Source organism: Lepidochelys kempii, chromosome 7 (assembly GCF_965140285.1).
Source record: "Lepidochelys kempii isolate rLepKem1 chromosome 7, rLepKem1.hap1, whole genome shotgun sequence".
Lineage (NCBI taxonomy): Eukaryota > Metazoa > Chordata > Testudines > Cheloniidae > Lepidochelys > Lepidochelys kempii.
Window position 1 is genome coordinate 15,751,117 of NC_136386.1, and position 13,991 is coordinate 15,765,107.

The window sequence follows — 13,991 nt, forward strand, 5'->3', positions numbered from 1 at the left end:
CCCCTTTTTTCCAGCTTTTTGACTTGGTGTACAGAGAAGAGACCTTGCTGAATGTCATTAAAAGTGTCACTCGCAATGGACGTTCCATCATCTTGACTGCTGTTCTTGCTCTTATCTTGGTTTACCTGTTCTCGATAGTGGGGTACCTGTTCTTCAAAGATGACTTTATCCTGGAAGTAGATAAGCTGCCTAATGAAACGTTATTGCCAGGTTGGTATGGGACATTTTAACTGTGCAAGGTTCAAAAGCATAAAGGGCTTGATCCTGTGAGGTGCCTCGCGCCCTGCACAGCTTGCAGGGGGTACTTGACACCTGATAGGGTTGAGTACAAATGTAATTCCGGTAAAAGATGCTTTCCAAACGAGAAATTGACTGATGCAAATGGCGCTTCTAATGTTGTGTAAACTAACGCCAAGAGCCCCGTCCCTACTCAAAAATGGAGACAGTGTTTAAACTTTCCTTTTTGCATACATTAGAGATTTCTTACAGTGCGTGATATGATAGTCGAGATAATCCAATTCAGCTAAAGGTAGCTTCAGCCTTGACTTATTTGCAAGCATACTAGAGGCAGGGCAGAAGCTGTGTTTAGCTGAATTGGATTATCTCGACTGTCATATCCCTCCATCTGTGAAGTTTACATCCTGCCTTGGTTAGGCAGAGCCTAAAGCCCACTCGTTCTCTCAGGCTTTAACTGGTGAGGTAGCTGGTTGCAAATGCTGGGAGAGCCTGCAGGTTAACTTGTGGGATTTGGGCAGTTATTTTTGCTTTTAATGGTGGGTTTAATTCTACAACAATCAAAGTAGAAACATCAATAACAAAATAAATACAAACAAAAGGGAGTGTGGAGGTGCTCCTGTGAGCTCAAGCTTTATACTTTTCCTCAGTTTGCATTCAGAATATTAACAGCCACCAAATAGTTGCTTTTTTAGGCTCAATAGCAAGTTGTTGGGTTTTTTTGGTCATTGCAAGTAAAATGCTGCTTTCCATTAAACAGTCAGCTTAGTGATTGAGGAGTACAGAAAGAACAGCAGATAACCTTATTAACCAGGCATTTCATTTTTTTTTCTCCAAATCTTAAACTGTTCAGAAAAGCTTTGCTTGGTCATCTTGCTACCAGAGATTAATTTCTACCATTTACCAAACTAGAGGTCAAGAACCAAATGACACTTCGCTTCAACTTTTCCACACAGTTGATCTCAGTGCCAGGGACATCTGATTATCTTTAACACCTGATAAACTTGCACTGCATGATGAATGCAAGTTTTTGAGGCACGTTGAAAGCATGTCATCTGAACGTAGTGTATACAACGTAGTGTATCAATTTCAACTACTTCATGAACTTTGGGGCTGAGTGCTGTGTACAATAATTGTATGGTGTTGGGTCCTAGTGCACAGAAATGGAAAGCATTTTATTTTGTCCTTCATTTAAACATTGTTAAATAACGAGATGCAAGACTTTAATTGGCCTCTAACCTTCAAATATCAGTGGAAAAATCTTTCCCAGGAATATACGCATGTTACTTAGTGCAGACTCCGTTCATATTACAGTGTGTGTTAACACCTGTGAATCAGTTATGTAAAAACTGAAGCAATGTTAAATGACCTTTTTTGATGCCACAACTTGCATTTTTGTAGACCATACAGAAGCTGGTGATACCATGACTGGGGAGTTCCTGTATTCAGATGTATGTAGAGCCGGTAGTGGGGAAAACTGTTCTTCAGACATTCCTTCACAAGGTAGGTGTCTTTCATGACTGAACTCTTACAGCGCAGCTTTAATTTTCACTTTGTTCTAGCCAAGTATCTTACATTTTTAAAAAAGTGTGTAATTAAACCAGGCAGAATAAAGATATCAGGGACACATCTGGTTTGAGGGCAGATTAACTTATCCCACCTTCTCAATAGCGTAAATATGTTTTGGTACGTGAAATACTGTATGGAGACTAGAAATACTTATTTTATTCAATGGGATTGCTTAGTACTGAACTGAATTGAAACATGTTGTGTTTTGAAATGCCTTTCCTTATGAATTTGAGAGGGGTAAAGTGATGCAGCTAGTCCTCTTTGTAAAATCCTGAACCTTGCAACAGCAGATCAACAATTCTGACCTCATAAGTTGGTCTCTGAAGGTACAAGCATCTTCCAATGTTATTGTGGAAAGATGCAGTCAAATATAAATGCGTTGGTGATGACCGTATTCTAACTAATTAGTGAAGGAATCAGTTTTTAATATTGTTCTGGAGTATTAAGAAATAATAAACAGAATAAACACATGAAATGGGTTTAAAAAAAAAAACAAGAAAAAATAAATATGTTGGGCATGAAATATAGCAGTATGTTTGTCCAAATGTGTGTAGTACAATGATCAGCCTTAAGTTGAATAGTGAAATATTTTGTCTTATTTCCTACATGTTACATTTACTTCCTTGTGGAGATTAATGGTGTTGACTGGGAGATACAATGTTGGTATTTTTCATTCAAATAAAGTATTTATGTTTCAAAGGTCAATGATGGCCAAGAGCCCATCTTCTAAAGAGGAAATGTCTGTTTGCACCAGTGTGCCCTATGATAAATTGAGCAATGGCACAGATACAAAAACAGTTCCTTCCATCCTTTCCTGGCTGTAGGAGGCAGGGGATGATTTTGGTGGTCTTCACATACTTTATTTGCAAAAAGACACAGGAAACGTGATAATGTCAGAGGTCAGGCTGATATCTATTTATGTCAATGCTTGTCTACAGCCAGAGGTGGATGTGATGCACAAATCTCTGATCACCTCCCTAATGTTTGGAGATGTCTGAACACAACATTTTGATTCAGACCCATCTTTAACGTTTAATATTGCAATAAATGCACATGCATTTTTATTATCAGAGGAAAGACACGGAGAGTTTTTTTTAATAGTCTATTTTTGCAGAATACTCATAATTAGTTCTGGAGCTTCCAGAATCAAAATGCATGAATTAGGAATGCAAAGAGCAAACTCTGAAGTTATAGCTAAACTGGTAAAAGTTGGTGGGAAAAGACGTCTGTTCCTTTCAAGTAAAATATGATTTCCATAGTTGGCAATGGCACCGTAGCCATTTGAAGTGCAAGAGACAAAGCTCTCCTTTCAGAGCATAGCTCAAGACCTGTCCAATCATTCCTCTGTCAGATACCAGGAGATCCATATGAACAAACACTTTGCCCTCAAAACAGTCAAAAAGCCCTGATTCTATAGAAACAGGTATCTGGTAAGCTAAAGTTGTGCATGGTAACAGAACAGGAAAGAGAATTTAGCCAACTCAGCACGAAACTAGAAACAGAATTTTTGGTGGTGGGAAGAGAAGAGACACAACTGAGCCAACAATGGAGACCAGCCAAACAGCTGTTCTGTTCTTAGCTAACAAGTGCTGCTGTGGTGATCTACATGGTTTATTAGATACACATCGTTAGAGTCATATGATTGTTTTTAAAGGGAGAGAAGAAAATTCCCAACAAGAGACCATTCAAAGAATGAAGAGAATTATTTAAACCACATCTTCTTGCCTTTTAAACCTGTCTTTGCTTCCTATGTTAATAGAGCTGATATCTAAAGAAGAAATTGAGGAAGAGGATAAAGAGCATACGTGCGAGACATTGCTGATGTGCATTGTTACTGTACTGAGTCATGGGCTCAGGAGTGGGGGTGGAGTAGGAGATGTGCTCAGGAAACCATCCAAAGAGGTAAATTAACACGGCATGGGGGAGGAAAAGGGAGATCTAGTTTTAGTGAAGAGAATGTTTTAAACATATTATGCATATGTTACTAAATAGAGGGGATCCCAGTTCCTTTCCATTTTAATATGGTTAAATCTCTGCCATAACCAGTAAGTCAAGCAATGGCACATCTGAAATGAGCTTCCACCTATTTGATCTGCATTATGATGATGATGATGATGATTAATCATACTTTAGGGTAGTGCCTAAAGACCAACCAAAAATGGAGCCCCATTGTCTAGGGGCAGTACAAACATAGAGTAGCAGAAAGTTCCTTCCCCGAAGAGCTTACAATTTCAATAGACAAGACAGATTCAGGAGGAAAATGTGGAACCCACAACCAGAGTGAACAGTGTGATGGCAGCAAAAGTTATGTTAGTTCCATGGTTGTTTTGCGGGGGGGCTGTTAGCTAAATTGAAAGAAAAGGGTGGAGAATCATCTTCTATGATTGTATGGGGTGATTTAGTTGCGGGTTTGTCCTGCTTTGAGCAGGGGGTTGGACTAGATGACCGCCTGAGGTCTCTTCCAACCCTAATCTTCTATGATTCTATGGGACAGAGCAGAAAGAAAAGAAGGTAGAAGAGGCAGGGGAGCTCCAAGGCTAATGCTTTCCCTCTCCTGCCCTTACAGAAAGAGCCAATCAACACAGGGCACAGAAAGTCCAATCAGAACTGAAGATGATACAAAATTATTCAAGATAGTTAAGTCCAAAGCAGTGTGTGAAGAGTTACAAAGGGATCTCACAAAACTGTGAGACAGATCAAGAAAATGGCAGATGAAATTCATTGTTGATAAATGCAAAGTAATGCACATTGGGAAACATAATCTTAACTATATATATAGTTTTAGTTTTATGGATAATTCTCTGAAAACATCATTTCAATGTGCAGCAGCAGTCAAAAAAGCTAACATAATGTTGAGAATCATTAAGAAAGGGACAGATAATAAAACAGAAAATATCATATTCCCTCTCTCTAAATCCATGATATGCCCACATCTCAAGTACTGCATGCAGATCTGGTCGCCCCATCTCTAAAAAATATATATTGGAACTGGAAAAGGTACAGAAAAGGGCAACAAAAATATTAGGGGTATGGAACAACTTCCATGTGAGGAGAGATTAATAAGACTGGAACTTTTCAGCTTGGAAAAGAGACGACTGAGGGGGGATATGACAGATGTCTATAAAATCATGACTGGTGTGGAAAAAATAAAAAAGGAAGTGTTATTTAACACAAGAACTAGGGGTCTCCAAATGAAATTAATGGACAGCAGGTTTAAAACAAACAAAAGGAAGTATTTCTTCAGATAACACAGTCAACCTGTGGAACTCTCTGCCAGAGGATGTTGTGAAGTCCAAGACTATAGCAGGGTTCAAAAAAGAACTAGATAAGTTCATGGAGAATAGGTCCATCAATGGCTATTAGCCAGGATGTGCAGGGATGGTGTCCCTAGCCTCCGTTTGCCAGACGCTGGGAATGGGCGACAGCGGATGGATCACTTGATGATTACCTGTTCTCTTCATTCCCTCTGAAGCACCTGGCATTGGTCACTGTCCGAAGACAGGATATTGGGCTAGGTGAACCTTTGGTCTAACCCAGTATAGCCGTTCTTATGTTTTTAAAATGTGAGATAGGCGTCTGTTTGAAGGCTAGAAGAGGTGATGGTTGTTGAAGTTGTGGTGGAAATCTGTGAAGGAGTTTATCATCTGTCCAGAGAATGAAAATATCATTAATGTATCTCAGGTATATTATTGATTTTTGTGGTGCATTTGTCCAGAAATTCTTCCTCAAGGTGGCCCATGAAGAGGTTGGCATACTGAGGAACCAGCCTAGTACCCATGGATGTTCCCATGATTTGGATAAAGTGCTTGTTGTTGAATGTAAAACTGTTACGGGTGAGGATGAAATAGATGAGTTTGGCAATATGTTACGGGTGGATAGTTGACTGTTGTCCATGTCTTGTAGATATCTGAGGCAGGCAGTGATGTTGTCATTGTGAGGATATTGGTACAGAGGAAAGTGACATCTATGGTGGCAAGGACGGTGTTCTGAGGGAGGTTGTTAATGTTGCAGAATAGGTGGAGGAAGTTGGTTGTGTCCTGGAGGAAGCTGATGGTCCTTGGTGTGCTGAGTGGTATGAGGATGATTTCCATGAATATTCCTTCAGTAAGAGTGTGGGAGCCAGATACAACGGGCTGCCTGGGTTCCCCTGTTTGTGTATCTTGGGAAGCATGTAGAAGGGATGAGGTTGCAGAGTTTTTCTTGGAGTTGCTTGGGGAAGGATTTGATGATACCCTTAAATTCCTGGGTAACCTGTGGTGCGGGGTCATCTTTGAGTTCTTTATTAGGTGGTGTCAGAGTTCAGGTTAGCTTAATTAAATTCCAAGTGAATTAAACTTAGCTGAATTAAGGCCACTTCAATTCTGAATCAGAGCAACCACACCAGGTTTTAATGCGGTTTAACTAACCCACTTTAAATCTGTGCCTTTGGGTTAACTTCCCTGAGTGTCCCCTTGTAGACAAACCCATAGAGTACATCTGCCCTACAACAAAAGACCTGTGTCATGGCCATGTCTGTCCCAGGTCAGCTACCTCAGGCTGGGGCTGCGAGGCTATCAAATTGTGGTGCAGTCATGCAGGCTTGGGCTAGTACCTGGGCTCCAGGACCCCGCTGCCAGGGGAGACCCGCCTCTGAGACTCTGTGCCTTCGTTTTTTTTTATCACAGTATAGACTTACCCTTAGATGCTTTTGAACATTTTATTCTTCATCAGTAGTAAAACAGGCACTGGGGAGCCTAACAAAACTTTGTTTCTTGCTTTAGCTAATTAAGAGAATATATGTGGTTACTAGTATGTATAATGAAAACAACCTCTCAAAGGAATGTCGAGGTGATCAGGAATAGAAGAAATAAATGGCAAGACTTCAATGAGTATAGGGTAGATAACAAAGAGGGAAAAGAGACTTGCAGATAACAGGTAGGGGAGAACTGATCCCTGGGAGATTGTATCCTATCACTGACTAGTTTGATGTTTTTCTTGTTAGTAATTTAGGATTTTTGTTTTATGATAATAGAGAATTTAAAATATTAAATTTAATCATTGGAAGACTTCACAGAGTGGTGTTCTGAAAGAGAGAACAGTCATGGTAAGTGTCAGGGTTAACTTTTTAAAATATTTGTCTTGCAGGAACCACTCTTTGCTGCTAGAGTGATATACGATCTCCTGTTCTTCTTCATGGTGATCATTATTGTCCTTAATCTGATTTTTGGTGTTATCATTGACACTTTTGCTGATCTAAGGAGTGAAAAGCAGAAGAAAGAAGAAATTTTAAAAACAACTTGCTTTATTTGTGGTAAGCATTTGAAGTGTTTGCTTTAGAGCTAGCAGCTGATCCATCCTAACCCAAAGGTAGCTGCAGGCTAGCTTCCCCAGGAAGTTATAAGGCTTTGGGAAACAGGAATCCTACAGTGTTGGTAGACCCTACACAGCATTCTTCAACTACCTGTCATTCTCAGCTACTACACCTACTTCCTCTTTTCAGGATCTGCTAAGAGCTCATCATTATCTCTTCTTAAAGTAGAGACTCCTGTTTGAGAGCATCTTCTGTGTTGTCTTTGCTATTGGGAGGAGACTTTATATTGCTTGGAGAGTTTGAGGAACTTGGCATAAGGAAAAGGGATTAGGAATAGGAGTAGGCTGTTTATATACCACTCTTCTTAAGTTTACTTCATCTGGCTTGTTCCATGTTTCACCTGTGTTTTAGACAACAGTTTTATGTTGGAGCATTAAATAAACTAAAATGGATCATGTTTCCAAAGATGCTGGATGGTTTCTGTAAAGCACCTGGTTTTGAATGCACTGAAGTGAAAAGTTAAACTATTGAGGCTGTGGGGCCACAGTGGTTAAATTACATGGCAATACATAAGTTACATAAACGTATATAGTGACGTACAAGTATCACTTAGAAGTTTGTTGCAAATTAGATGCTGTGCTTTGCATAACTTTATTTCAAAAAGAGGCTATTTTAATGAGATGTAGCAAAAACTGTTCATTGCATATCATAGCTAGCCAGCTTCACCATGACTTTTTTCTAGTCTGTGTAATAAATAGAAGTGGTACAAGTCCTGTGAGCATTGTTTTCCCATATAATGCCCTTTCTAGGGAGTTAATCCCTGTGACACTGTTTATTCAAGAATATATTTAATTGTTAATGCATAAATGCCCCAAACTGTGTGTTTGTTTCTACTCAGAACTCACGTTATACAAGAGTTGCTAGACACTAATAGGGATGTGCGATCTCTCTTTTAGGTTTGGAAAGAGACAAGTTTGATAATAAGACAGTCACGTTTGAAGAGCATATTAAAGAAGAGCACAATATGTGGCATTACTTGTGCTTTATCGTCTTAGTAAAAGTAAAAGATTCGACAGAGTATACTGGACCAGAAAGTTACGTGGCAGAAATGATCAAGGTGAGCTTGAAGCACTTTCCCCAAATCAGGTTAATTTATATAGTCTATATTTGTTTAGTAAATATATATATTCTGCATATTCGTGTAAGAATTTGAGGAACAGAAGACTTATCTTACCAAAACAGACTACCGTAATGCAGTATTGTAACTTCTGGAAATGTCCCCTTAACCAGAGAATATACCTGAAGCATAAGATAAAGATAGAGATTTTTGTAAGAGGATTAAGTCCAGATAAAGGTTTTGCTGAATGGACTACTGACTGCATCTCATTGCAGGTTTCAATCCATGTGTGGTAAATTGATAGTTAGTACTAAAATTGTGCAGGCAGCAAGGCTTCTGGATTTCTGGATGTGTGTGAACTGCAGTGCAGTAGTTACAGAATAGTTTGCATCTTTATACCTCTGGTTTCTAAGCCTCTAAAATATTCACATGAGGGCCAAGTGGATAGATGTAAATAGTAAAGTCTACCTCGTCTCTGTGGTTTAGACCAGTTGCCTAGGTTGAAGGGAAGACCATTCTGTTTTGAAAATTAATGTACCATAGTTTAAAAGAACATTTTCACCTCAGGTTGGGAGAACTGTCTGTAATGTAACATGCATGTAAAACCTGTCTCATAGTAAAGTATCCTGAACTGACCTCTAAGACTTGTTGTCTTCTGAATTTAGTTATTAAAGTAATAAACCAATATTAATGTCCGCTCATTTGCAAAGCCTTTAGATGAGCAAATTAAATGCCTTGTCTTTGCCAAACTGCAGGTTCAGAGCCCCTGGAACTGTGCCCTCTGCCTCTAAATTCTAATTACTGATTTGTCTCCCTGCTCTTAACTGGTTAGCAGGAGCTCTTGCAGATTTCTAAGAGTACAGTTAGTTATATTTCTTTACTTGTCTTCACCTTCATGAATTATTTTTGTGGATAGACAGTGCCGTGTGACCTGTGGTCTCATTTATTTTTACAGTCCTTTTTCTGAAAATGTACAATATACCTTTAAATAGAAATCCCACCAAGGTCTCTCTGAGATGGTATGTGTTGCTTCGGGGTCACTGAAGTCTACGTGCTACTTCTGGATTTCTGTCTCGGTAATGAGGGCTTAAAGAAATCTTGTGAGCAATCACCTGATAGAGGATTAGCACAGTGAGACAGCAGAGCACATCACTGCAGCTGTCAGAAGGCTGCCTTGAATATATTGTTCCCTTCATTTAGCTTACTACAATGTCTAGTACTTTAAGATAGTGTTCCTTTTAATTTTTCTGGTCATAAAGGAGTGTGTTAATATTGTTTAGGGGTTGTTAACATTATTAAAAAGTCCTTACATCTGATCGCACCAGTTGCTGAGAAGCTGCACGGGTCATTTGGCAAAATTCCAGCGTTTAAGCTCCAGTTGTCAAAATGGTGGCAGCGATTTGTTTTCAACATACTGCACTGACATGTGCGTGGAATCTGCACACCTCAGGAAGCAGTCGTAGGTACAGTTTGGGAGTAGCTGGACCGTTTTAGAAGCCTAGGATTTGCTGTTTAATCACTGCTTTTTAAATCAAAACTTACTAAACTCAACCAGTAGTGGCAATAAGGCAGTTGTGGTGAAGTTCAGTTTGATAACCCAGAAGCAAGAGAGCTTCCCTTGTCCTCTTTCCCTGCTGCTTCCCTCTCCCCCCTGAAAAAAAGAAAAGTGGAACTCTCTGAATGTATTGCTGCCTCAGTCTTATTTAAATATTTCAGTAAGAGATAGTTGAGGTGTGTGTAGGAATGACTGGGGAGGTGCATGTTTTGTTGAACACCAAACTTCTTTGTTTTCATCATCACAGAAACAAATTTAGGAGTGGCAATGGGGGAAGCCTTTGCAACATGCCACTGATTCCAAGGTTTCAATTGATCCTGTTGGAGAGGCTGATTTATTTTTGTCGTTTGTATTGGGAGCGGGTGACAATCTGAGATTGCTCAATGTCTGCAGCAGGCACAAGCTCTTCAGAAGTCTCTGCTAATTTCACTGACAGATTTATAGGGTCGTCCCCCCCCAATGTAAACAGACTGAAGGTGGAACTCTAACATCTTTGCTAGTGACACAAACTGGGTACTTTTATTTCCAGAGGTTTCAATGTAGTATCAATGTGCAATAGCAATATGTACTCAGCTATATTAGCTTGAAGAGAAAGCAGGGATATGCTCAAAAATATATTGAGACTACAGATGCTAATCTACCTCAAAGATGTTTCACTCTCCTGCCCTGAGTCCCAACAGAATAGCTTGGACAGTTCTTGAGTTTTTGTCTTTCAGCAAGAGTTAAATTTTGCACCTGCAATTTAGTATGTTTATTTCTTCAGCACTAGAGGTGTGCACAGGACATTACAAATACTGTTGTGAATCTACTACCTTGGAATTATATATGCTACCAACTTTTCAGTCAAGTCTGATGCTGGTTGGCTTTAACATATAGTGAGTGCATTTAAGCATCATGAACTTTATGCCAGTTACTGTATATTCAGACAACTTAGTTCTTTTAAGGATGATCTCATCTCTTGATGTGTTCTTAACTAAAAATAATCTCGGTGTGAATGGCAATTTTGATGCTACACACTGTACGTGATACCAAGGAGTTAAATCTTGGTTCTATAACCTCTCTTGTAGCCTGCAGGAATTTGAACCAGTGTTTAACCAAAAAAAAAAAAAAAATCCCATCCTAATTGAGAACAAATCTATAAAGCACACTGAATAGATGTGGTACTACATAGTTTCATGTGTAAAGACTAATTCATTTACTACGCAATGTGGAGAAAAAAGTCAGCAGTTATACTTAGAAAACCAAAGACTTAAAAGGATTTAGAATATAAACAGCCCTGCACAAATATATATCAGATGTACCATATTAATTTTTAATCAAACCCAGTGAGTTGATGGATTATGAAGTTCGGTTCATTGCAATATTTTTTTAACTTTAGTCTCTAATTGCTTTCATAAGGTTGTTCAAATCTCCAAGATAGGTCTTTTTCCATTATTTGTTAATGCCCAGGTTTAGAAAAAGTGGTGCTGGAGTTCTGAGCTGTTCATCCATATGCTATGATTCTGTGTGGTAGTTTGATTGGTCTGGTAGCTAAAAATCAGGATTATGTGTTAGGAGTCCTGGGTTCCAGGCCCATCGTTGGTGTAAACTTCTTGTGTGAGCTCACTGTCTGTTTGCTCATCTGTAAAATGGGAAAAATGATCCTCTACCTCAGCAATGGGGTTGTGAGATCCAGCGTAATGGTTATAAAGCATTTTGAGATCCTCGGATAGAAGCTGCCAGAGAAGTACAAACTGGAAAATGGAATTGCTTGTTCTCTTTGATGTATAAATAAATCATCTGGTTCCCTGAAGTCGTTATGTGAGCGCTGAAGGTGACGAGTTTTACCTAAGTAAAGGCTTGTTATAGACTTCAGGAGTCAGCACACAATGAAGGAAACGTGGTATGGAACAGACCGCCTTGTGAGTGCATTCTTGAATTGTTTTAAGGATAAATATTTAATAGTGCAGAAATTACCATAAAACAATGAGAAAAAGGTTAGCAGTGCTCCAAATGGACATGAATTGTAAGCTGTTATAAGCCCTACTCCACCCCCGCTGCTCCCAAAGATCTAACTTCTGTGCATCTGGCTAAATCACTGCAGATGTTTGTTAAAGATAGACTTTTAAGTTAGATCATTGACTCTTCAAAAGCATTTTTATCCGGAAAGTATGCTAATTGTGCAACAAGGCAAATAGTCCAGTGCTCCTTGTGTTTCCCTGGAACTAAGACTTAGTTCACTCACTGTATTGCTTTATAGTCATCAAGGAAGATCAGGTGATGTCTGAATAATAGGGATGGGGTAAGGGAGTGTCCACTTCTCATATTGGCCAGACACTGGCATCCATTCCACACCCAAATGACTAATACAGACTTGGTGCAACTCCTTACAGATTGTCTTATCTACCCATTCTCTTAGCCTTGAGAATTTGGTTGTTGCTTTTGCCTCTAGTTACTCTAGCAGTCTCATTAATACTAGCCCCATTAGTATAGCTATCTTTTTTGTGTGTCAGTCAACATCTGTCACAAACTGCTGTTTGCAGGCATTTATAACTAGTCTGTACAAATTTGCCTTGCTCTGGAGTTTGAGGTATGTAGAGCCAAATTTTCACTTTTCATTTTTACTGTCTTCATTTGTGTGCGCACAAACCACTTTGTGCAACTTTAGTGCACTGTCACTTATATGTGCAAATATTTGGTGTATTCCTTTGCTCTCTTTTTCCATGCACAAATGAACTTACGCATATAACCCTTCAAATACATATTTGATTACTGTGAACAAGTGTGTGTGTGTGAGAAAGAGAGAGAGAAAGAGAGTGCTATGTACACACAGATGCCCTTTTTTTTTAAAGGGCCTCCGTTTGAGTATTTTGCCTACAAAGCTTCCCTAAATAATGCTTATCACTTGAATAGCATTTTCCATCCATAGATGTCAAAGCACTGTACCAAGAAAAGTAGGTTTCATTATCACCTCCTTGACAGAAGGATGCATAATTCAACTGAACTGAACCAAGATCACAGAGCAGGTCAGTGGAACGACCAGGGATAGAACCAGGACTCTTGACTCCTTGTACGGTGCCCTGTCCATCCAGAAGTAAGCCATTCACAAATAGAAGTGATCGAGCCAGCATGCTAAAAATAGTGTACTGACAGCAGCAGGAGGGGCTAACCACCCCAAGTATGTACCCATCTGAGATGCTAAACCTGCACTTCCCCTCCTGTTGGTCATGCTGCTAAGGTTCCACTTTCCTATTCGCACACTAGCTTGATCAGAACTAGCGCGGATATTTGTTCCCAGCTGGGAATTCCACCCCCACCTTGAAGTGTAGACATATCCAAAGTGGGCTGAGGAACAGGGTATACGCTTCAGGGGAGACAGTGGTAGAGGTGGGTAGTCAGAATCAAACCAATCTTGTGACTACACAATAATGGGCTTGTGTCACCACTGCATTACCCCAGTGTTTCACTGGGACAATGAAGTAACACGAGCAAAAAAGAAAAATTAGATAATATACTGGTGAATCATGACCAGCATATTTAGAATTTGACTCCCTAAATCCTGCATTTTTGAGTGACTGAAATTACCTTTCTGAAACCCAACAACTAATATTACTTTTAAAACTGTGCTCATACATTATTTCTACCTGGAGATAATGCAGTTGCACAATCAACATAACTGTATATAGAAACGGCCAGTCTAACATCTAACTAGCTATTTGTGCACAGAATTGGGGAAGCTGCCCATGCAGATTATGCAGATGCAATTGTTCACCTATAACTTGAGAGTTCTGAGCCTCAGTTTGGCTAAGTGTTACAGTAGCAATTTAATGTCCAGTCACAAAAGGAAGGCTGGCATTTGAATTAGTTTTGTGGTGGAGTCTTCCATGCAAAACGTATCCCAAGATGCTTTAGAGAGTTAGCTAATGTAATTACATTGTTAGATAATAACTAATAGCCGTGGAAGTTAGGAGATAAAAGATATGTTTGGCAGAAGGCCACTGGCTGCTGTAAACAGTGTGTTGCAAGCACACTGGTCTTGAGCTTTGGATTTAGCTAGTTAAGCTGTTTGTTCCATCATTAATTTAAGAGCTTGGGTGCACATCAGCAACTGCTATGGAGGGAAGCAATTGCTCGGCCTAATCATCCCCACAGAAGACTAATACATCCTGCCCTCTAGGAGATAAAAACAGTATGTGCCCTTCAGAGTGCTTCTGATGGAACTACAGGTTGGCTTGTTTTGCCAGCAC

The 13,991-nt window shown here is 39.5% G+C and overlaps 1 protein-coding gene across 7 annotated transcripts in view; it reads left to right on the top strand.

Moving 5' to 3' along the window:
• ITPR1 (inositol 1,4,5-trisphosphate receptor type 1) overlaps positions 1-13,991 on the top strand; it is a 251,731-nt gene that overhangs the window by 223,619 nt on the left and 14,121 nt on the right. For all 7 annotated transcript variants that reach the window (XM_078853566.1, XM_078853570.1, XM_078853568.1 and 4 more), the window contains 5 exons: positions 15-210; positions 1,636-1,737; positions 3,563-3,705; positions 6,928-7,093; positions 8,050-8,210. In XM_078853566.1, coding sequence (XP_078709692.1) covers positions 15-210; positions 1,636-1,737; positions 3,563-3,705; positions 6,928-7,093; positions 8,050-8,210 — 768 coding nt within the window. The remainder of the gene's footprint in view (positions 1-14; positions 211-1,635; positions 1,738-3,562; positions 3,706-6,927; positions 7,094-8,049; positions 8,211-13,991) is intronic.